Source organism: Heteronotia binoei, chromosome 5, assembly GCF_032191835.1.
Source record: "Heteronotia binoei isolate CCM8104 ecotype False Entrance Well chromosome 5, APGP_CSIRO_Hbin_v1, whole genome shotgun sequence".
Taxonomy (NCBI): Eukaryota; Metazoa; Chordata; class Lepidosauria; order Squamata; family Gekkonidae; genus Heteronotia; species Heteronotia binoei.
The window spans coordinates 98,946,786-98,972,095 of NC_083227.1; the positions used below are offsets into that span (position 1 = coordinate 98,946,786).

At 42.6% G+C, this 25,310-nt stretch overlaps 1 protein-coding gene across 20 annotated transcripts in view; it reads right to left on the reverse strand.

Annotated features, from left to right (window-relative positions):
- Positions 1–25,310, reverse strand: part of ATP2B2 (ATPase plasma membrane Ca2+ transporting 2) — an 895,196-nt gene that overhangs the window by 149,964 nt on the left and 719,922 nt on the right. For 9 of the 20 annotated variants that reach the window (XR_009555447.1, XM_060239903.1, XM_060239921.1 and 6 more), the window contains 3 exons: positions 21,928–22,050; positions 18,393–18,425; positions 15,505–15,600 (listed from right to left, as the gene is read on the reverse strand). Coding sequence is in view for 19 of the 20 variants with exons in the window: in XM_060239903.1 (XP_060095886.1) it covers positions 15,505–15,600; positions 18,393–18,425; positions 21,928–22,050 (252 nt within the window). In the remaining variant the exon portion in view is untranslated. The remainder of the gene's footprint in view (positions 1–15,504; positions 15,601–18,392; positions 18,426–21,927; positions 22,051–25,310) is intronic. The other 11 variants (XM_060239916.1, XM_060239912.1, XM_060239919.1 and 8 more) reach the window with 5 other exon arrangements.

Consider the following 25,310-nt stretch of genomic DNA (forward strand, 5'->3'; position numbering starts at 1 on the left):
TGGGATGACATGTCTCTAGATCTCAAAAGGGCAGTTGCTCCAAGATGGTCTCTCATGCCACCTGAGCATGAGAATAATCCCTGGTTATTATAACCCCTGGCCTGGGCTTACCATTTGACCCTCACACCAAGATCCCTTAAGAAAAATGGGCACACAAGCCAGCTTTCCTGAGAAAGGATCCAGCCCCATGTTGATACAGCCAAGTCGTGACAAGGAAGAGATAAAATGTAAAGCAAACTGCAAATCCCTAAAGCTCCTAATTAAGGGGATGGGAAGGTGGGATAATTCTTCCAATGCTGGCGAGATGGTGAGGGGGTGGTGGTGGTGGCACAGTGACCTAAGTAGTGACCTGGACAGGGCTGTAGTCAGGATTTTAAAAGTAGGGGGGCTTTTTAAAAAATCACGGGCACCCTTTCCCATCCACTGTGGGGCTTGCCACTTCTTAGAAGCTTTCTGGTGTAGGGGCAAAAGCTGGAGGCTCTGAAAGTGGCCAAGTCAAGGCAGCCAACCCTAAAACTTTGGAGTCAAGAAGGGACTGCACCTTGCATGCAAGTTGGGGGGGGGGTCATTCCACCTCCCACTCCCCCACTCCAGCACTTTGCAGTCAGCAGGTCCATCCAACCCCCCCCCCCCCAGCCCATTCCGCTGGGCTTCTTCTGCTTCTCACTCCTCCACCTCCCTCCTCTCCACCTGCTGCTTTTGCTACTGTAGTGCACTGTACCTTGATCAGTTCTCTGAGCTCTGGCTGCCACTGATGGCGCTTTGGCAGCTCAGCCATGGCAAAAAAAGAAAAAAAGCAGGCTGCCCCCATTGGCGGCCCCCTGGAGGTGAAGGGGCCCTGCCTGGAAGTCAGGGGGCAGTGCCCCACAGGCCCCCCTGTGCCTATAGGCCTGGGCCTGGACACCCCCACCCACCAAGCCATCCCAGCCCCATTGATAGGACTGGCATCAGATACGGCAGGCACCAGCTTCCTGCATTTGTTGCAGCCCCTGCCCCCCACCCAGCCAGGATGCCATTTGCTCCCTCCCTGCAGCACTGCAAACAGGACCCTGCACTGTTGCAAAATTCTCCAGATATGCATAGAAATTCTGAATCGGGCACACAAAAATCCAATCAGTGAGTGTAAAAAGTTGTTTTTGTGGATTTTTCTTGATGGGAGTATTGCATGTCAACATATCACAGGCACATAATGTAATTATGTATGAGTTTTGACAAGATACTTCAACATATCAGCAAATATAAGAGCAGCAATTTCCCTATGGCCTCAGGTATTTTAGTCACTATCTCTAAATTAACAGCCTCCTTTGGAAACCTGCGTAGAGAGAACTGTAACTGGTGCTGTGCACCCAAAAATGAGTTTTTATCTGCTCACTGCAATCACCTGAACATTCGAAATAGTTGGCCTCAATTATCTTGGGATCATTAGGAACAGTATGGGATGTGTCACGGGGGCCTTTGTTGGAAACTGTCAAATATCACCTCCCTTTTTGTGTGAGCAGAAGTGTCTTTCCCTTGAGTTGATGGTGTGTGTGTGTGTGGATCTGGCCCATTCTTCATAATTAATATGTAATTCTTCATAATTAATATGTAATTTAGTTTGCATTTATTATTTTAAAAATCTTTATTTTTTAAAAAAGTTCCAACATTCTTGCAGTAGACACAGATTAGACACAGTAGACACAGGTTTTTAGTTGAGGCAGTGGGCATCCAAATTCTTCCAGATTCTCCTATTCTTGGCCTCCCTACCAAATGCCCTGGCCTCATGGTCAGTAACCAATCCTTATTAGTACTGCTGAGAAGGTTCCATCAGAGCATTGCTACCAAGGCAATGCCTTAAGTTGGTTTTCTGTTATTATTCCAATTTTAACTTTCTGATTTTATATGTTTAAATGTGATATTGTTCTATCATCACAATTTATGTAACCTCGTAACTCATCCTGAGCCTGCTTGTGGGGAGGGTGGAATATAAATTGAATAAAATAAATAAATAGTCTTACAAGGAATGATGTAGAGTTCACTATTTATTTGGATTTCAGCCCATCCTTCCTTCAAGGAGTATGTTCATCATCCATTAGGAGAGCCAGTTTAGTGGTTAAGTGTGAGGACTTTATCTGGGAGAACTGGATTTGATTCCCCACTCCTCCACTTGCAGCTGCTGGAATGGCCTTGGATCAGTCATAGCTCTCACATGAGTTGTCCTTGAAAGGGGAGCTTCTGGGAGAGCTCTCTCAGCCCCACCTACCTCACAGGGGGGGGAAGAAGATAAAGGAGATTGTAAGCTGCTCTGAGACTTTGATTCAGAGAGAAGGGCAGGGTATAAATCTGCAGTCGTCGTCTTCTTCTTCTTCACCCTACAGTAGACTGTATTATAATTTTGTGATATAAGTGAAGCTGAGGAACAGTGGGTCTCTAAGGTCCTCCATGTGAACATTATGGTGGAGTGTAAATGTGAATCCAGTCACTAGTCCTAGTCTGACAATTTAACTACAAAAACAGAGTAGCATTTTTAAATGAATGAATTTATTAATTAAAAGAGTAAATATTCATATATCTCATAAACAAATACTAGTTTATTCAGTTATATTATTGTTCCCAGGGGCCACTGTGCCTTGACACAGGATAGCTGTTTCTTCTCAAACTAGGGGTGGAAAAATTGGGGGGGGGGGGGGTACCAAAATCAATGGTGAGATGTCACCTGGGAGAAACCCAGAATTGACATCACACCTCTCTAGGAATCACTGGAACTCTATGGTAAAAATCATATAGTTTCTGGCAATTCCTAGAGATGACTGGTGTTTACCTGATGGTTATTTTTAAAATTTTTCTTCTGCTACCACTCCAAGTGGTGCCTGGAAGAGAGGGTTTCCTGTCATAGTAGGAGACTTGACAATCCCCAAACCTGTATTTGCATTAGGTGTTAAAAGCATACTATTGACATATCATATCTGAACTTGACAGATTAGATAGTATGTAGTTAACTGGAATTTTTTAATGAACCACTATGTTCTGCTGAAATAAAACAGGAGTCCAATCGCATCTTAAGAAGCAGAAGAATGTGCCTTCAAGTCTCAGCTGACTCATGGCAATCCCAGCCAGGGGACATTCAAGGCAAGAGATGAGCAGAGGTGGTTTGCCATTGCCTTCCTACGTGTAGGAATCCCAATCTTCCTTGGAGATCTCCCATTTACACACCTGACCGCAGCCAATCCTACTTTGTTCACAAATACTGATGAGCTCTAAACTGGGCTATTCAGGTTGCTAACAGCATTTTAGGGATGAACAAAATTTATTCCAGTACAAGCTTCCATGAGTCAGACTCACCACCATGGAGTGTCCACCTATTTGGCAGATGTTATTTTGGTATGTGATACTCTGCCTAACTATGTCTCCTTTTCATATTCTAAAGCAGAAATACCTTCCTTAAATCTCTTTAAATATAGTAGCATTGGCATTCTTTTGTTCCTAGAGCCTGAAAAAGCTAAATTGTGTGACTTCTTTTCAAATAGTCCCATTTTCTTTGCACTCTTGATCTCATCTAATATACAAAGCTTCACATGTACTGTTTTACAGCATGAGATTTTTACACTACATACATTTTTATACTTTTCATAATACTATCTTATCTCTACTTCATGCAACATAGAGATTTTTCCTATAATACTCACTGTGTCTAGATACACTCTGAATATTTAACACCTACCAGATGGTATTTGAGCAGTATTAACATCTATTTGTTTCCACATACAGTAGTTTTGCTACATTTCACTGAAAGGCTGCTTTGGTCTTTGACATTTTTCAGTCAAATCTTTCCCATTTTTAAGCCATGCATCCTGTTATCAGTTCTCCAGGCAACTGTAAAGAAGTGGGCAAATGTGCCAAAATGTGCAGGTGTTCTTTGACCATGCTGAACCCCAAAACAGGCACAATATGGATCATACTCCAAGAATTAATGCCATAGCCAACATGAAACAACATCTTTTTTTAGGCCAGACATGTTTCAGCATACATTTTGCCTGGTAAAAGAAGTAGATTATAAAAGTGGTTTCATTAACTGTTGATATGTTTTGGAAATAATGATAAGATTTTACCTATATTGAAGACATACATACATAGTGCAAATGGAATGCAGATTTCTGAGGCCATATAAAAAAGTACCCTCAATGGTATACTGTTGTGACTTTTGTTGAAAATTACTGCAGGTTAAATTATATTCTGAATACACAGAATGCAGTACAGTTGGCTTCAGTTTATATGAACAGAAGATGAAAAACCAAATGATTGACTCGCAGTAACAGTAGTTAATGAATAAATGAATAATATTTTGACAGTAATAGTCAACTTTATTTTAAATAGCATGCATTTCTGCCTTCTTTTCTTTTGTTGTACTGTTCTGAAATTTATCCCTATTATCTTTGGTCTTCAATAACTAAGTAGACTAGTAGATGTTAGCACACATCAGTGTTTGTGAGGAGGGCAAATCATTCTTTTATCAGTTAGGAGTCTCCTTCTGACCTCCCCACCCTCCAGAAAAGATGCTAACTGCTGAATCCAAACTTTGCTGAACAGGTTTCTGATCCCCCTTCTACACTTTTCTGCATTGCCTGTTCTTCTTGAATAGTTACGTACAGGTCATAACAAGCCAAATATCATATCAATAAATTGGCTGTCAATTGAACTTGCATACAGGAGATAAGCTGAACAATGGGGTGCAGGGTGGAGCTTGGTGCATCCCTAATTTTAACCCACTCGTTGTGTTCTACTTTCAACATCGTTAACAAATTTAGCAGAGATTCTTTGGGAAATCCCCCCCCCCCAAACACACACACCAGCACAGCATAAAATAATCTTTGAATGCAACACAAATGATTTTACCAGTAAATTATAAAATTTAGTGAGTGCATCAGAACTTATTTGGGTTAACATAAAGAGAAACCTTCTAAGCAGACTGACAATTGAATCAATTACTAAGAGATGGGTTCTCCTTCTCTGGAGGTCTTCAAGGAGAATCTGAACAGCTGTCTTTCAGCAATGCTTTTCAGTGCAATCAATCAGTGGACTTAGAAGGATGTACTGTTAACTTTGGATCTCTTCTTTGAACATGGACTAAATGGCTAACATGACCCCTTCCAACTCTGTGATTATTGTATTTTTAGGAATCACCATATAATAATATAGTGGGTTCTATACATTAATGAGGCGAGGTGGTAGTGTACATAGCTCTTTTATTGAATACAGCATGGTATAGCGCTGCCTATGAAGACTGAAAACTTGAGCTGCAGGGCCCCCTATATGAGACACACCCAAAGTTCCCATGCTGCCTGTGACTGGACCATTCAAACCAGGGGGACTCTTGATTGGATCAGGGCAGCAGGATTTGGATCCTGCTGCCTATTGTTCCTGAGTCCCCCAAGCTCTGTCCTTCAGGCCCCAGTGAGCCAGGCAAGAACTCCAGCTTAAACATACAATTCTAAGCACATATACAACATCCCTCCCCCCTTAGTTCGCAAGCCTAGCTGATGTAGTCATTGAGGTAGGCTGGCTTGCAATGCTCTCTGGTGGACCGCCTGAGCCCCAGAGGGGGTGGGGGGGGCAGACACAGTTGCAGCGGCGATGAGTGGAGGGGCTGTTGCTGTGTCGCTCTCAGCCAGCAGTTCCCGGGCCTCCATGACCTCCAGCTCCAGCTGAAGGGCGGGGCTCTGGGCCCCTGTCTTCGCTGCAGCAATCGGGGAAGGAGTGGAGGTGGTGGTCTGGTTGTCAGGACTGTAATCCTCAACTTCTACCTTGGGGTTCTCGCGGGACCTCAGCTGATCAATGTGCCTCCTTATGGCAGACTCCCCCTCTGTTGTAAGCTTATACATTACGGAGCCCAGCACCCTGGCAACCCTTCCCAGAATCCAAGCGCCCCCCCCCCTACCAAAGTTCTTAGCCATAACCTGGTCCCCCATATCTAGCCCCCGAGGTGCCCAGATCAACTCTGGAATCTCCTGCAGGTCGAGGGCTTTGTCTGAGTGCAATTGGTCTAGTAGGGTGGCTACCCAGCGGCCCATTGGTGGCCAGGTGGAATGGAGCTGACCTGATGCGCCTATTGAGATTGTGGGCGCAGAAGTCCTGTAATTCTCCCGACATGAAGGCCGTTCCATTATTCGATGCCACCAGGAGCACCTCCAGCCATTTCGAGTATGAGTCCACAATTAAGAAAAACTTTTGTCCCTGGAAGGGTCCCAAAAAGTCCAGGTGCAACTGGTACCAGGAGTTTCGTGTGGATTTCCAGTGCTGCACCGGAGCTTGGGGAGGCACTGGCCAGGTCTCCTGGCAGGGCTGGCATCGAGTGACCCAAGACTCAATCTCATCGTCTGTCCCGGGCCACCATACATAACTGCAGGCGAGTGCCATCATGCGCATGATTCCTGGATGGGTTTTGTGCAGCGCCGTGAGGACTCAGTGTCTCAGAACTGGGGGCACCACCACCCTGTTCCCCCATAGCAAACATCCCTTATGGACAGAGAGCTCGTCCCTGTGGGATACGAACACCCCAAACTCTGGTCCCACCCGGCTCATGGGCCATCCCCTCCATACCCATTTCAGAACGCGGGAGAGTATTTTGTCCATGGCCAAGCAGCGTGCAATGTCTTTCACATGCACATGATGAACTCTAGAAGCAGGATCTGGTGTGCTGGGGCCGGATCCGAATCTTCCAATGGCAACGGCAGGAGGCTGAGGGCGTCCGTGTGGCCCATGGCTTAACCCGGCCTATACTGAAGACCATACTGGTACCCCACCAAGAAAATGGACCACCGTAGTACCCTGGGTGACAACATCTGGGGCATTTGTCGGTTGGGGGCAAAGAGGCCAAGTAAGGGCTTGTGGTCCATATAGATGGTGAAGAGCCGGCCATATAAGTAATCATGGAATTTTTTTACTCCCGCCATGATTGCCAGGCCCTCCTTGTCTATTTGCGCGTAGTTGTGCTCCGGTTTCTGCAATGTTCTGGAGTAATAGGCCACCGGGATCTCCCTGCCATCTGGCAACACATGGGCCAGGATGGCGCCCACCCTGTAGGGAAAGGCATCGCAGGCCAAAACGACAGGCATCATCTCATCGAAGTGCACCAGCAAGCTGTTGGATGTCAGGTGGTCTTTAACGGCCTGGAAGGCAGTGGCTTGCCGGTGGCCCCAAACCCACGGAGCCCTCTTGTCTAAGAGCCTATGCAAGGGTTCCTCTACTGCTGCCTTGTGGAGGAGGAAGGCATGGTAAAAGTTGAGGATGCCGAGGAATGATTGCAATTCGGCTTTGTTAGTGGGGGCTGGCGCGTCGCAAATGGCTGTGATTTTGTCCTTGGATGGGTGGATCCCATTCGCATCCACCGTGTACTCCAAAAAGTCTATTGTAGGAACCCACAACAGACATTTTCCCCCCTTCACCTTGAGCCCCGCCTCATTGAAACGCTGTAGTACGGAGCAGAGGCGGATGGCGAATTCCTCTTCTGTTGCTGCGGCGATCAACACATCGTAAAAGAATGGCTGGACCCCAGAAATCCCTTTTAAGAGAGAATCCATTAAGCTCTGAAAATCCCTGGGGCCACGGTGACCCCAAACTGGAGGCGCTTTACCCGGAAAGCGCCTTGATGTGTGACTATGGTTTGGCTCGGCCGTGGCAACATCCACCGGCAATTGCTGGTACGCTTGGGCTAGATCCAGCTTTCCAAAATTTTGGGCACCTGCTAGGGATGCTAACACACGGCTGACCACTGGGGCCGGGTAGGCGTGGTCCTGCAATGCTTTATTGATTGTGCATTTGCAGTCTGCACAGATGCAGATGCTCCCGTTTAGCTTGACTGGGGTGATGATTGGGGTTTCCCATCATGTGTTGGCGACCAGCTACAGGACCCCTTGTGCCACTAGGCGGTCTAGCTCCTCCTCTATCTTGGGTTTCAAGGCAAAGGGTACCCGCGGGGCCTTTAGCCAGGCAGCACGTTGGGGTTTATTTGTAATGACACGGGGGAACCCATGTATGTTCGTAGTGTCCCATTGAAAACTGCTGGGAACTCCGTACAGATGTCCTGGAAATCCATGCTGGCGGGGGCATGATGGATTCCCTCTACTTGGATCCCCAAAGGTGCAAACCAAGCCCAGCACAACAGGCTACTCAGGTTCCCTTCTGCCACCAACAAGGGAAGGTCTCTCGGAAATTTCCCATATTGCACCTTGACTGTGGTGCGAAATGGGTCGTCAAGGCAGTGGTGATGTCTGTTTAGGAGGCATCCTTGAGGAGGGTGGCCGCCATTTGCCCCTGGGCTAGCTCCTGGGTGTTCATCCCGCACGAGCTGAGGAATAGCGATCTCTTTTTATCCCCCACAATTCCGTGGTAGTGGATGAAGTTCTCCAGTCGATCCAACCAGGTTTCCCATCGCTCTGGGCTGGTCACATCAAACTCAGGAATTGTTCCTGGCGTGGCGGCCATTGTCAGCACTGGCAGAACACACCACTTCACCAGGCTATGCCTCTGAGACTAGGAAATCCAGAGAAGAGCCATTCCTTTCTTCTTACTTTATCTTAGCAGATCTCCTACCCATATAGTTCACTCAGCCTTACTAAATACATCCATCATTACAAATTACAATCTTTGCTATTAGCACTTAAATAAATTCTTGCTCTGAAATCTAGAGCTAGGTTGCTGGGAACCTGATCAGCATATGCCCTGAACAGCTTATGCCAAGCTCCAGATAAAGCAGCTGGATAGTGGCATAGTGCTGACAGCACAGTCAGTTGCTATCATATTGTAAGATGGCTGCAGAGTGCAGACCAATTTAATTCTCAGATCTTAATCATGGATACTTCAGAACTCACTAGCTATCTTTTCTCAAAATTCCCAAATGTGGTATGGTACATTTATCTTGCTTTGGCAATGTGAAGTTCTGCCTTCAGAAACGTATGTTCTAGCAGTTTTATGTTCAGGTCAAACATATCTATATCAGTCATCTTAGTGCTGTTATTCAGAGTTGCCTTGAGGGGTGACTGAGGCAATTTTAAGGATGCTGTGAATTGTTTGGCAGATGAACTTAACTTGTTCAGCACTCCCAACTGAAATGTGAGCTGATCAGGAATATCTTTAGATTGCATTGGACAACTCAAATGGCTGCTGAACAAGGCTGCAGCTCTGTGTTAGTTAGAACTGACTCACAGCTGATGGGAGAATCAGCTGTGAGTCAGGTTCTTATACGACTCACCCCCTCAGCAAAATAGCAAGGGAGAGGAGAAGAAGCAGACTCATAGGTATACATAGAAGATGCAAAAGGAAGATCTTTCCTCTGATTTTAACTGGGAAGGAAAGATACCGTGCTTTTAATCTCTGCATTGCAAAAAGGAGAGTTCATTTCCTGCATCCTCCTCCAAGTTGGCCAAGGACAAATTCAATGCTTTTAATCTCTTCATTTAAAAAAAAATCGGGTGTGGAGAAAAGCAATGCTTCTGCGTGCCCCACTAGAAAAGTGAGAAGAGCAAAACTTCCGCAGATCAGAAGAGAGCACCCAGAGGACCCCTTGTCAGCCTGGTATCAGCTTCTGATCACTGCAAATAGCTTTGTGTGAATACACAAGACAGACTGTGAACAGCTAAACAGTCCATCGATTAATTGGCTGCCTGTTCACCACTGGCAAGGGAAGTAGGTAAAACTTGCAGGAGTTCAAGCATCTCTAGGCAATTTTCCCTGATTCCTTGCTCCCTGATTCCTTGCTTCTATTCCTATGTGTACTGTTGACTGCACCCCCACCACGTTGCTCTCCAAAATTCTTAGGTATTTGTTGGAGATTTTCATTAAAGTAGAAATGGGGTGCTAGTGCGTAAGATAATGCTTATTCTGGAGATTAGATTGGTAAGGATTGATCAGAATAACTATTCTCTTACATGCTAGTACTGTTTCTAAGCATAATGAAGGAAATATTACACAACAGATACCAATTTGAGGGTTGTTTGTTTAAAGCACTGATTTGACATACAGTCTGAACAGATTAATTAATTATTTTTACTCCTTGGATCCAACTTAGACTGTCAATAAAGTGTATACTCAGGACTGCAAGAAAATGGCTTGCTTACCAGCTAGGCCTACACTTTACCTGTAAGAGAACTTAAGCCCATAATAGTAAAGTAAAATCTTTCTTTCTAACTGGGCCACAACAGAGATAGGCAGGGCTTTTTTTGTAGAAAAAGCCGAGCAGAAACTTATTTGCCTATTAGGCCATACTCTCTGACATCACCATGGTTTCACACAGGCTTTTTTCATAGAAAAACCCCAACAGGAACTCATTTGCATATTAGGTCACACCCCCTGACACCAAGCCAGCCGGAACTGACATCAAGCCAGCCGGAACTGCGTTCCTGTGTGTTCCTGCTCAAAAAAGAGTCCTGGATATAGGATAGGTAAGGCAGATATAGGATTAGCTCAGGTCAATTAGCTCTGGTTACAAACTTTATTATAAGTATAAAAAGAACATAGAAGGCTATAAGGAGAGATTCTGCGGCAGACCAAGCAGCCTATCTTTACAGAATTAACTCCAAAACCAGGGAAACAACTCAAGTAGTAAGTGATGCCTGCTAAGATTTACAGGCAAGGTGCCATTGGAAAATAATTTCTTGTGACAATTAACACAGGAAAAGGTCTAGGAGTAGTATGAGTTCAAGGCTAAAAGAATTTTTCCCATAAGTACAAACACATTTTTCCCATAAGTACTGTGAGCACACCTCTCCTAGTACTTCCAAAGCACATTGTGGATAAGACTGGTTGGCCACAACCAGAAGATCTGAGACTGAGCCCAGGAAGCTGATAGGAGAAAAAAACTCTGACAGATTTTGAATCTGGAGTAAGTATTCAGGAGAAGCACAGCCCTATTCCTAAAAATCATAGGCAAACCCCTTTGCAGGAGATGGTAGCAGCACCTCCAACATCACACCTATCCATTAACCTCTCCTATTAATCTGTTCTTCCAGAGCTCATCTTGCTTTTCACCTTAGAATTCTTCTAATACCCATGTCTGCTACCTATTAAAGTACAGGTTACAAAAGGAAGAAGCAAGATGAAAACAACCAAAGGGGATCTGTGTTTTATAATGGTGCACTGGAAATGACAAGCTACACTTGAATAATGTTTTAATACGCAGAAATGACACTATAATGCACATTTAGTCAGGACTGGCCTGCCCACTAAGCAAACTAGGCATTTGCTTAGGGCACCGGCAGAGCAGGGGTGCCAAATTCGGCCTCACCCCACCCCCTAGGCAAATCCCTATTTGCTTCCTACTTCCTCCCTCGTCCCTTCATCAAAATTTCAATGCCGAGGAATGGGTAGTGAAGTGCCATGCTCCCTGGCTCTTTAAAGGTCACCCCCCGCCACTCAGCTGATCGGTGGGTAAAACCACACCGGGGCTGGCAGCTCCTGTTGCCCCTCCATTGTGCTCACGATCAGTGCCAGGGCAATAGCGGCGAGTGAGCCGCTGAAAGAGTAGCCGTGCCACTGCCTCCTCCAGAGAAAGCCAGTTTGGTGTAGTGGTTAAGTGTGTGGACTCTTATCTGGGAGAACCGGGTTTGATTCCCCACTCCTCCACTTGCACCTGCTGGAATGGCCTTGGGTCAGCCATAGCTCTGGCAGAGGTTGTCGTTGAAAGGGCAGCTGCTGTGAGACCCCTCTCAGCCCCACCCACCTCACAGGGTGCCTGTTGTAGGGGGAGAAGATATAGGAGATTGTAAGCCGCTCTGAGTCTTTGATTCAGAGAGAAGGGCGGGGTATAAATCTGCAATTCTCCTCCTCCTCCTCCCCCCCTCACTTCCTTCCCATGCAATCCAGGAAACATTCTGTGATACATTAAAGAACTGAGATGCACATCTCCGTTAAAGCCTTAGTAATGAATCTCCTTTTTTAAAAAAAGCCATATGAAGAAGCTTTTCTGGATCAAGACCAGTCTTTTTTCAATATACAATGAAGGCATCTTACCAAGATTGCATTCTTTGTTTATAGGGGACCTTGTGAGCATTAGGACATTGTGCTCTCACAGACCAATTTCAATCAGTCCTAAGGGAAATCAACCCAGACTGTTCCCTGGAAGGTCAGATGCTGAAGCTGAAGCTCAAATACTTTGGCCACCAAATGAGAAGGGAGCACTCACTGGAGAAGATCCTGATGCTGGGAAAGACAGAAGGCAAAAGAAGAAGGGGACGGCAAAAGATGAGATGGCTGGACAGTGTTGCTGATGTAACAAACACGAATTTGAGCAGACTTCAGAGGATGGTGGAAGGCAGGAGGGCCAGGCGTGACTTTGTCCATGGGGTCGCAAACAATTGGACTTGACTGTGCGACTGAACAACAACAAAAGCCCACATATATGTTGTGAATGTGAGTTTGGAACTTTCTGAACCTTCTGATACCCGTATGATTCAGAAGAGGCAGATGATACGGTGTGGTATAATGATAACATGGGTAAAGTTAAAAATAGTTTTGGTCAGGATTCCATGAACTACGAAACAGGTTTTGTGAGCACAACAGCAGTTTAGACTTGTTTACCTAAAAAAGCAGTCCTTTTTAAGTAAATGGAAATTTCAAAAGGAATGTGCAACATGACTTATAAATCAGTTGCTCAAAAGCAAAGTTTTACATTAAGGAGTCTGAGCATAATCCTGGATGTTTTGCTTTCTATGGAAGCCCAGATCACAGCCATTGCCAGAATAGCTTTCTACCACCTCTGGCTGGTCAGGCAATTGGTTCCTAATCTCCCTCCTAATGAGCTAGCCACAACAATCCACACAATGGTCACCTTCAGGCTAGATTACTGTAACTCACCCGACCCTGGGATGCCCTTGAGGTTGACTCAGAAACTCCAACTGGTTCAAAATGCAGTTGTGTGTGTCCTTACAGGACCACCTCTTAGAGCACATATCCAACAATTGCTCCACCAGCTGCATTGACTTCCAGTGCAGTACCAAATCCAGTTCAAGGTTTTGGTATTAAACTTCAAAGCCCTGAGAGGTCTAGGACCTACATATCTGCAGGACTGCCTCTCCTGCTATGTCCCTCAAAGAATGTTACACTCATCTGAACAACAGCTGCTGCTGGTCCCCAGCCCTAAGGACATCCATTTAATCTCAAACAGAGCCAGAGCCTTTTTGGCTCTGGCCTGATGGAACACTACCAAATACGATCAGGGCCCTGTGGGATCTGCTTCAGTTCTGCAGGGCCTGTAAAACAGAGATGTTCCTGCTGGGCCTTTCGTTGATGTGATGAGTGTTTTCCCACCACCCTTTTAAAATCTTGGGCATCTTATAGACCTATGAGTTGTCTTGGTATGTTAAATTATGTTAATTTATTGATTTTAGGGTTGTCAAGTCCAACTCAGGAAATACCTGGGGACTTTGGGGGTGGAGCTTGAAGACTTTGGGGGCAGAGCCATTCCCTAAAAATAAATAATAATATAGCAGTGCAGCTCCCCTTAATACAGCCTTCATTTCCTCATCCTCATTTTTGCCTTCAAAGGGTTTCCCAGCAGCTGCACTGCCCCCAAAGTTTGTCATACCCCCACAAGTCTCTTGCCATGGCTTTATTAAGGGACATACTCACACATACTCATAAAGCAGTCAAAATAAACACAGTTTGCGAGTTCACACCTTTGTGATTCCACTGGGGAAAGCTGTTGAATGTAACAGTCAGCTGTATTTCAACCAACTTTTTCAGACTAACGTGGGAAAAAGAAAGCAAGGAACAAAGCAGACTAGGGGATGGAAAACTCCATCCCATAATTATGTTCTAGTTTACTCTTTACTATGCAAATGCCTTCTGAAATGAACACAAAACAAATGGAGGGACTGCTCTTTTTCTCAAGCTCACCGGGAAGTCACGTGGCTCTCCCAGCTCGCCCCACCCCCATCCAGCTTTCCTCCTACTGAGATTTAAAGACATTCACACCTTCCAACACATAAGAAGTTTCTAAGTTTCTTCTAAACCTGCAGAGATTTAAAGGCACATGGTGGCTGTTGCGGTGGGGCTTCCCCCCACCAACTAGTTGCTGCAAGAAGTCTGCACAACCAGGGGATCTCCCACCTGGACATGGGAATGGCAAGCCTAGTTGAACTGTAGTTGTGAGCCGCCCTGAGTCCGGCATTCAGGGAAAGGTGGGATAAAAATCCAAACAATAAATAAATAATAAAATAAATAAAACTGCACAGTAAACTGTTTACATAAAATGAAACAGTTATTTGGCTTCGGGTCAAAATTGGAGCTTGGCTTACTCTCCTGACAATATGCCCCCCTCCCGGTTAGGTCGCTTTCTTACCTTCTTCTTTTGAGTTCTCTTTAGGTCAAAGGCACCTCATCCACAGGGGAGTTCTCTTGCGGAAGCCCCATTGCAACGAACTGAAGCTGCGAAAGAACACACTGCGCTCTTATATGGTTCCCATTCATTCCAACGGGGCTTATGCAGAAAAGCTCTCCCAACATATCCATGTCGAAAATTTTGGCCTGCATGACTCCAGAAAATACAATATTACAGAGTTGGAGGATGGGGTTTATTTGTGTGTGTATGTGTGTATATATTATAAATAAGAAGCATTATAGAACACCCATATTTTATCACTCTTAATGGTGCCCTAAATAAATCATTGCATAGATCCTAAAAACATGAAAATTAATGTAATAGCTATTATAGTACTTTACAAAGCAAGTGTCCTATCCAGATATGAGCTAAAAGCTACCCATATACATGTACTACAAATGTATCTCCTCAAGAGGCATTTTATAGAATGGGCATGCCAAGAAATGGAGTGAAGAAACTGGCCTAAGACACATCCAATGTTTCAAAACAGAACTTATAATTTGGAAATGTATGAATCCATATCCAAGCACATACATAAGAGGACATGGAAATATTTGGCTGCTTAATATGAATCTGCTGCTTTGCTCGACGCTGACTGGAAAAAAAAATATGGGAAATTAGCAAACCAGCACTACAATGATACTGGTTGTTTTTAAGCCAGATTCCTGACTCCAGAAGAATTGTTTCCCAAAGCTACATGGAGACCATGAATGCTTATGAGAGTGCCACACTGAAAAAGTAGAATGAAAAACAACGGTCAAAATCATGCTTTCTTTGAAAGATACATGAAAAAGCATGGAAGCAACAGTTTGACACTGAAAACCTTGTGAGTGTGTGTGTGGGAGGCAACAATTTAACTTAATGGACTTGTGGATTGCTTATGATAGTTTTAATCAATAAGGTTTTTTTTTTAAAAAAATCCTTAATCCTGCTTCTTTTCTCCCCATTTTTGCTTCAACAAGAAATAAGATTTGAGTGGCTAGTAAGACACTGGGATTTGTGGCACCTCTTATAAGCTGTGGTACAATAAGAGCTCTCACAAGGTAATCACATGCACATACGACATCTGTGCAGTTCATAAGAGAAATAGGGAAGCTTATATAGTTAGGAGAGAAATCCATCAAATAAAAACAAGCTAGGTGTTCTTAACGTACCATTGACTAAGCTGGCATTTGCATTATCAGTGGCATTTGCACCTGCTGCCCCATCTGTAGTTGAAGGAGGGTGGAAGGAAGGATGGGAAGAATCTACTGAGTAATAATGAATAAAAGAAAAAAAGATAAATCATAATAATATGAACAATTTCACATGACAGAAACAATAACATTTATGGACTAATGTAGCTTTTGTGGGAGTTTCTCTGAAATAACTGTTTTAAAGTAAGCAACAGAATGTCTATAATGAATGCTATTACAAGAATATTACAAAAGTGATAAACAAAAACTCATACATGAAATATTATAAAAGGAAATGTGAAAGACATTTAACAGAGTTAACAGAGTTGGTGAGAACTGACTTTACACAGTACTATGTACCTCTAAATCTGTGCTCCTCTATGCAGGCATTCTTAAATTCTCTCTCTCTTTTTAAAAAAATAGGTATTTTAGTTAAAGAAAAAATAAGGATTAAGTAGCTGCACTTCCAAAAACCATCTTAGTTTTTTAAAATAATCAATATCTTACTATTTCTAGAATAAAACTACGTATGCATCTATAAAGTACCTATTTAATAACGTTTCATTTATTTTAATTGGAATAAAGTACATTTTCCAGTGTTACACATAAGTGCTGCTTGGGAAGCCCAAGAATATAACCACATGCCACATCTGGCTCTCTGCAATAAATTCAGTTCAAGCTCTACAAAATATTTTTTGTTACCAATATGCCGGTTTTCTATAGATGGTGACAGAAAAGAAAATCACAGTATTAATTGTCAGTAGTTTTCCTCACAAAAGGGAACTGATCAAGAAGTTCCTTCATACCAGGAGAAAGCAAAAATTCCCAGCAGATTTTATGTTGATTGATTGAGCTGATCTGGGCCAGAGCTGAGTGAACAGTCCACAACGAATAATACATCTGAAGTAGTTTTCTTTCTTTCTTTTTGCTTTTTACTATTTTTTTCCAGCACAGAACATTTCAAGCTGATTTTGACCTGAACATTTCAAACACTTTAGGGTTTTTTCCCTTCAGATTTTGGAATTTTGATTTTTGGGGAAATAGTGCAGTTAATTGACCTCAATTCCAAATTGACATAGTATGGTATAACTAATTGATGGTATAAATTGACATGGCATGGTATAACTAATTGAACCCCTTAACATGAGTAAGAAACATGTGAATGTTTATGATTCTTCTATCTGTCTACCTGCCATGTTTTTACAGAGTTCACTGCAAGACTCTGACCAATGAAAACCAGTGCTACATTTCAGCTTCTAGCCAATACAAATTTGAAGAAGTCAGTTGTTAAATGTATGTTACCCATCGGTTAGCCAACATGTTGCAAAAGAAAACAATAGCCAAAGTTCAGGAAATTAATCCAAATCCAAACATTTGTGCAACTAATTCTATGTGCTCAATGACATAGATCAAGGTGGGTAGCTGTGTTTGTCTGTAGCAGTAGAAAAGAGCAAGAGTCTAGTAGCACCTTAAAGACTAATAAAATCTGTGGCAGGGAAGGAGCTTTTGTGTGTCACTACTCACTTCTTCAGATACAGTTAGAATGTGAGTCCATCTGTCCTTATACCCTAGAGAACGGAATGGTTTTAGATGCTGAATGACAATAGCAGGCAAATGATGATAGTGGGCTTGATTGGATTAAGTGTGATATGCAGAGGCATGTAGGCACGGAGAAATCAGCGCTAGTAATGAGACAGCCAACTTCATAAATTCTAGCAACATCATTACTAGATCCAGCAATGTCAGCGATACTATCTCAGGCTCATACTCCTGCTCATCCTCTAATGTGATTTATGCTATCATGTGTCAGTAATGCCCTTCCACCCTACACATGGAACAAACAGGCCTACAACAAAAAATAAATGGACGTGTCTGATATTAGAAACCATAACATTAAAAAACTAGTGGGGGAACATTTTAACCTTTGAGGACATTCAGTTGCTGACCTAAGAGTAGCAGTTCTCTTACATAGAGACTAGAGAGGGAGACTAGAGAGACTGCTGATTGCAATTGATAATGAAGCACAAGATTATGCATCCTCTTGGACTGAATCAAGACCTGGGTTTCCTGTCTTATTACCAATGCTGAATTCTCCATGCCTACTATCTCTTAGTCTATCACTCCTAATCCAATCAAGCCCGCTGTTGTCATTTACCCACTGTTGTCATTTGCCTGCCATTGTCATTTGGCATCTAAAATCACTCTACTTTCCAAGGTATAAAGACAGATGGACTCACATTTTAGCTGTATACGAAGAAGCGAGCAGTGACTCACAAAAGCTCTTAGTCTGGCACAAATGTTGTTGGTCTTTAAGCTGCCACTGGACTCTTGCTTTTTTCTATGTGCTCAATGGGACTTTAGACACGATTTTTCACTGCCACCATCCCACCATATCAGAAACCATCTATGAAGTACAGAGGAGTTCAAAGAAAAAGTTCAAAGGAAAAATCCCCACTGCATTTGCTCTGGCCCTCAGACATGCTTAAAGTAACTCTTTGAATCCAGGTCAATTTGTTATAAATTTCAAATTCCATGTAGCAACAAAGGAATTATAATGACATTGTCCTGTTCATTTAAAGTGGTTTTCAGGGTACATTTGAATATTCACAGTAATTATTGCAGAATGTATTAAAATATACTGTAACTTTGCAACCAAACTTGAAATGTACTGTTCTGAAGGATTTAAAGCAGTATAGACAGAATTACTTCTCAGAAAGGGGTCACAGTTAGAATTTCCTTTATGGTTTCAATTATACTAAATACATGGGGTTTTTTTTGCTTTTTGACCATTCACTCAGGTCTAATTTGCAGTACCATTTGCAGGAGAACCCCAGTTAAAAGCTTCAGCCTTTTCTTTCTTACTCTACCTGGAAGCTGATGTCCATCCTCCCTTTTCATACCTGTATAATGATTTTTACAAAATGTTAATGAGGGAGAAAGGTATACACCTAGAGAAGGCTAACATGCAAACAGGTATAACTGATTGGGTTTCAAAAAGCTTCAAGCATGCACACAATAAATGTATGATGCTTGTAGATACAATCCAGTGAGCATTGTTGCTAAGTAATCACAATCTGCATCACTGAACTTCATTATGGAATCCTGCGTAAGCCCTATTTAAGGGAATAGAGAATCCACAGGAACAGGGCTTGGGAAATTGCAGCTCCATGAAGTCTGTCTTAAACCATGGGAGACTTACTAGAATGATTGCGTAGCAGAAATTTTTGAAAGCATTTTGTTAGATGCTTAGTTGGATGTGTAATGTCATTTTATGGAAGTTGTATGACAAACACAAGCCCTTTTTACTTAACAGTTGACAGTTCAGACAGGCAGGTTGTCTCTTTTCAAACTAAAAAAATATGGAGGAAGAATGTACTAAGCATTGTTTCAAGAAAGAGGATACATTTACAGAGTTAAAAGCATGATTTTCTAACAGAAAAGCAGGCACAAACTGTAGGCAGTGATGTGCTGTCTAAAAGTAGTCAGCCAGTGCTTTTTTTAAATTCCACACAATACCAGCTTAAACTAAATCAACAGTAACTATAATGCTTTGAGTCACCCGTTGCTGATATCCAAGACAATGTATTTTAATCCCCAGTGATCATACTGGAGTAATTTGTCAGTAAGAAACAGAGAAAAGTAGCCTGAATGAAACCTCAGCAGCTTCAGTTAAACCTAGAGCTCAATATATATGGGTGGATATAGAAACTATTGTAAAAAAAATCAATTTATCATGCCTAAAATCAAATTATTTTATCTGATTTTAGGGAGGGTCTGTGGCTCAGGGGAAGAACATCTGCTTGGTATTCAGAAATTCCCAGATTCAATCACTAGTATCTCCAGTTAAAAGGATAAGATAATAAAAAGGGCCTCAGCCTGAGAAACTGGAGAGCCACTGCCAGTCTGAGTAACTTTAATGGACCAATGCTGACTTTGATGGACCAAAGTTCTGATTAAGTGTAAGGCAGTTTCATGTGTTCATTTGTGTTTGTGAGATATTCTGAAGAAAAATAATATTGACCATATAGTTTGGCTGCCTGGTTTTATACTGTCCACATTTTTAAAAACTCTGAAAATAATAATAATAATAATAATAATAATAATAATAATAATAATAATAATAATAATAATAATAATAATAATAATAATATTTTATTTTTATATCCCGCCCTCCCCGCCGGGGCGGGCTCAGGGCGGCTGACAGACATGGGAATCCCATGAATCATAAAACAACATAAACAATTTTAGATATCAGTTACAGTAAAAATTATTTAAAAGTTAAATATATAATAAAATAGGTGCTAAATGCTGTAGTCGTGATATCCACAAGATGACTAATTGTCCATTCATCAAATTAGTCGGGTTCCATCTCAAAGGCCAGCTGAAAGAGACATGTTTTGCAAGCCCTGCGGAATTGGTTCAAGTCCCGCAGGGCTCGCACCATCTCCGGAAGGTCGTTCCACCAGCGAGGGGCTATCACCGAGAAGGCCTGCTCCCTAGTGGCCCTCAGCCTGGCTTCTCTTGGCCCAGGGATTGTCAGTAAGTTCTGTGAGCTGGATCTCAGTGCTCTCTGGGGCACATATGGGCCTGGCTAGGAGAAAAATGGCTCAGGAATGGGCCCATGTGCTTTTTAAACTTTCACTGTCAATGACTGTGTAGTAAACTTGTCTGCAATACTGAAGTATGTGCATAGGTTTGATATAATTGCACATCAGGAGAGATATACGCCATGAGTTTTTCCATTCTATACATGATTTTATAACAATCCAGTGTTCAACTGTGTATACACAGTAGAATCCCAATATACCAAGTCAACCATTCATCCATCCAGACTGGCACTGTGTATCCTAACTTGCGGTTGCTTTCCAGAGCCTCAGGCAGAGATTTCCAAATATCTCTCAGCTAGGGATGCTAGAGACTGAGCGGTGGGGATATGGGGAGGTGGCCATCAGTAATGACTATTCCTAGAGAAGTGCAATGTCACTTCCAGGAATTGACATTATGGCCATTTGCAAAGGCAAAAAACAAGAGTGGGGCTGGAGGATCCTCTGCCCCAATGAGAGATTCCTCAAGATAGCAAAGGGTTGAAACGGATATTTCCTTAATCTTCTTCAGATTTCTAACATGACTTTCAGAGCATGAGGGACTGAAGGCAGGTGTTACAAAGTACACAAATGTGATGCCTTACACTATATTTTGAACTGAAACCAAATGAGATTGTATTCTATCAAGATTTAAACCATATGCCATGCACAAAAGGATACTAGAGTCTTTGCAAAGGTAAAGTCTGTCCAAAAAAAAGTTTGTAAGCCATTCCTCTCCTAGTGAAGTATGTTTTTTATATAAAGGAAACAAACATTTCCATTTATTTAAATGAGAAATACTGGAAGATGACTTGAAACAGTTGCAGAGAAAAATTTATGGATGTAAACTTTGAACAGAAGTCTATTATTGATTCTCCAATGCTTGCATTCTAGGAAGGGCTTTCCCCCAACTCCAGACTTTGTCATTTATTGCTGCTAAAAACTCAAAAGGCTTGGGTTGTTAGCACTAGAAATGACATAGGAGCTGCCTGAAACTAAAACTGCTTTCTGGCCAATAAAGATTTCTCATAGTTAAAATCTGGCCCTGCTGGTGCATCTCCTGGTGGCACCTGGGTTTTGGCCACTATGTGACCTAAAGTGTTGGACTGGATGGGCTATTGGGCTTATCCAACTTGGCTTCTCTTCTCTTCATATCTTCAATTGACCTTTAGACAGTGGACTGGATCCTAAGATTATCTTCCTCTGTATGAGGAGTCTTGCTCTGAAGAAGACTCCTCTGGAGTATGGTTCCTCTTTTAATATAGTGGGATCCACAAAATGCCCCACTGGCTACAAAATTAGGCATTATCATTCAGATCATTGGAATGGTGCTGTTTATTGTATCAGCAAACATTTTAATGAGTATTGTTTATTGTCTAGCATTAACTAGAATGCCCTGTTTAATTATAACTGTTGGAAGAAAAGTATGGAACAATTTTAAGAAGTGTGATAATGTATAATGCTAGAATTTGCAATGAATTTTATATATTTGCAATGTATATATGTATATATATGTGTGTTTGTGTGTGTGTAATAAAAATGTGATTCCACAAAAGAGTGCAGCTGGATTGGTTAGACTGAAGCTGATTTGGGCACTTTATTTCTCTTCCTTCCTCACATTTTACAAGATGAAATACTATTTGAAATATCATATACAATCTGACTCAGGGAAGCAGTGGTGCTCCCAGATCAGAACTCATAAATGGGTGGAACCAAATTGTCTTAAATTCAAGTGCTTTTGCGAAAACAACACATGTACATACATGATCAGTGCAGATCTTTATAAGGAAAGATTTAGAACATGTGGTCAAACTTGTACCTTTTTTATCCTTCTTCTCCTCTTCTTCACCAGCACCTAATAGAGTGAATATGATCCCTGTTTGAGAATTAACTCCAACAGCAGTAACAACCATTCTTCCTGAGCCTTCCATAACATGGGTACCTAAAAGATTTAAAATACAGACATCAGAAATTTAAATTTTAGTGATTAGTAATTTGTATTTTATTAAAGAGCAATGGTACAAAAAATTAAAAAGAAGAGTTATAATAATAATAATAATAATTTTTATTTGTATCCCGCCCTCCCCGCCGAAGCAGGCTCAGAGCGGCTCACAGACATGGAAGTACCATGATTACATTTAATACATTATACGGTAAAATACATTAAAATACATTAAATAAATAATTAATAATAATAGCTTGATAGCTTTACCCACTGGAGTTGCTGAATGTAACAATCTGATGTATTTCAACCAACTTATGGAGACGGGTCTAGAGGGTGGAGTTTCCTATCCATACTCAGGTTCTAGTTTACTGTTACTATTTATGTAAGTGATAAAGTGCTATTTTAATGCTATAAACTAATATTCAGTTAAGCATTGCTTAAGATCATGAGAGTCAATATGCTTAAAAATGCCAAACTGTTCACTTGTTTGTGGACTGCATTTTCAAAATGGTGACTGATATATAGTGGCTATCAGTGCAAGTTGCAAGCCAAAAATCCATGTTTCAAATCTACTCTCAGACACAGATTCACATGGGGGCCATTCAGAGGCCATGATAAACCACAGATATTTGAACAAACCATAGTGTGATGAATGATAAAAACTAACCAGTCTGCTTGGAAATTCTGGTTTGACTGCTTCCAGTCAGAACCAAGTACAGCAGGAACAGCATTTTTTTTTTTTTTTTTGCTGCTCTGCATCTGTGACTCTGTGCCCTCATCCAGCACAACCAAACAAACTGGGAGTCCTATAAGCAGACATAATAATTATGCAGATTTACTATACAACAGGATTCACAAGCTGAAATGTAATGCTGGTCAATCTCAGTTCACAGCTTCCCTATTACAGAGTTTCCCAAACTTCTCCCCCCCCCCCCAATGCCCTGGTTATTTTTACACTTCTCCTTCGTGGCCCACTAAAATTCGGGGGTGGGGCCAGGAGACTTTGGGGGTGGAGCTGGGAGACAGGAATTATGTCATTTTCTGTTGTGTCATTTCCAGATAAAGGGCCAAGTGATGCCACTTCCAGGGCACACTGAACCAAAACACCTCTTCCTGTGATGTCAATTCCAGGGCACTCCCCCAAACCTGCCTCTTCTTCTGAAGTAACTTGGTTTTCAGAAAAATCTCTCTGAAACTCATGCTGAGCCAAAATGGGGTGCAAAGTGGGTGGTCTGCAACTTTTTCATACATTCCCAGGGTCCTCTCTTTTCACCCCCACACCAGCATGCACCTATCTGTGTGTTCTTCTCCAGCTTGTAAGCCTAATGCCCATGTTCAATTGCCTCCACCACCTACACACCCCTTCCTCAATAGCACTGGCCAGTGTATGCAGTTGGGAGTGCTGTTGCCATTGCCATCAGGAATGCCAGTACTGTGTACCACGCACACTGGACTCTGGCAGCTGCTCTACCTCAAAATATGCTGACATATTTAGTAGGCCCTTTCTTCAACTGCTACTACTGGAACCCTGCCTCAAGCTACAACCAAGCTTCCTTGGTTTCAAGAAAATCTTTTGACAGCTAATTTTCATACTTTCCCTTGGCTGAAACACTGGCAAATTGCTGTGAAAGGTAGCAGAGAATTGTACTGCAATTAATGAATTAATTTCAAGTTATATGAAGTTCATACAAGCTTTTCTGTAGTTATCCCAAAAAGGATATTGATGAGGGGTTTAAAGCTTTTTACTGGCTGTGTTTCCCATGCCTTTAAAAGCAACCTGTTGTGCAGATATTTAGCCAGTGAATGTCTTTCATCCTTTTAAATATCTACAGGACTAGTAAAATGGTGCCAAGTTCATAGTACCATCACTTCCAATGCTGTTGAGATATACAGCAGTAATCTCCAATAATCTCTTTCTGCCTCACTCTCACTAACTCACACAGAAATCTCATAGAAAGGTCAGCTGGCTACAACTGGGGGGGGGGGCAACTTTTCATTGGCAAAACTCCTATGTCTGCAACAACACTATGATGAATAGAAAAGTTTCATCCAGTAAAAAAGGAAGGAAGGAAGGAAGGAAGGAAGGAAGGAAGGAAGGAAGGAAGGAAGGAAGGAAGGAAGGAAGGAAGGAAGGAAGGAAGGAAGGAAGGGAGGGAGGGAGGGAGAGAGGGAGGGAGGGAAGGAAATAGATGGGGAGGGAGAAGCAAAAAGAAGGCAACTTTATCTATATATGCATTCTCCAACCCACTTGCTGGCTTGGCTTGAAGAAGTTATTTAAACAGACATATGCCTTCCCCAAGCTAGCCAATGGAGTGGTAGGGGTAGGAATCACAGAATATGTGTGAAAGATCCCAAGTGGATCCCAAGTCACAGTTTGGCCATTCCTGCTCTAGCTCATTTCATTATGGGGATATGCTTTTTTCCATTTATCTTTGCAAAGAAAGAGCCTGGAAATTTACTTTTAAAAAAATGAAAGCTAGGAATTCAGAGAACACGGTACATATTTTGGTGTAATGATATAACACTATTAAATAACTGTTTAAAAGAAAAGGCAATACCCTCTTTGGTAGAGAGAGAAAATGGCTAGGCTCCTGAGAGACAAATGGCTATGTGAGTGGGATCAGGAAAATCCAGACTTCTCCATCCACATGGCTGTAGGCTTCCCAAACCCCCCACCCTGGCGGGGGACCCCCGAATAAGCAGCCTCCTCCCCCGCTCTCCAAAAATCTGGAAGCGGGGGGGGGGAGGAGAATGCAGGCTTTCCAGGCAGGCTTCACTTTGCCGTCGGAGCTTGGGGGTGGAGGATACTATCAGGCTTGTTGCTTCACTGAGGCTGGGAGGCTTGGGAGCTTTTATTTTGAGCTATGTGCTCACTCGTGGGTGGCTAGGTACAATCATGAAGAGTTGGAACTTGCCTGCCTAGTGCGGCATTTGGAGGAATAAATTTCCCCTGCTCCTTTAAACAGGAGCTCCCTAGCTCCCCACCACCACCACCACCTCGGCTCCTCCCCTCCCAACTCAGTTTCACTTTGGCTCTTGCTTTTCCCAGACTCAGCTTTTCCTCCTCCTTCCTCGGCTTCCTTCCATGTGGTCTCCCAAACAAACTTTTCTTCTTCTCTCCCAACCGCACTGTAAGTTGTAATTTTTTTCTGAGTGTAAAGGTGGGCGTGGGGAAGAGGTTTCTAGGGATGTGTATTCGGTTCGGCCAAACTGTATATACAGCCGAATCACCACTGATTCGGCTGTATACGGAATCA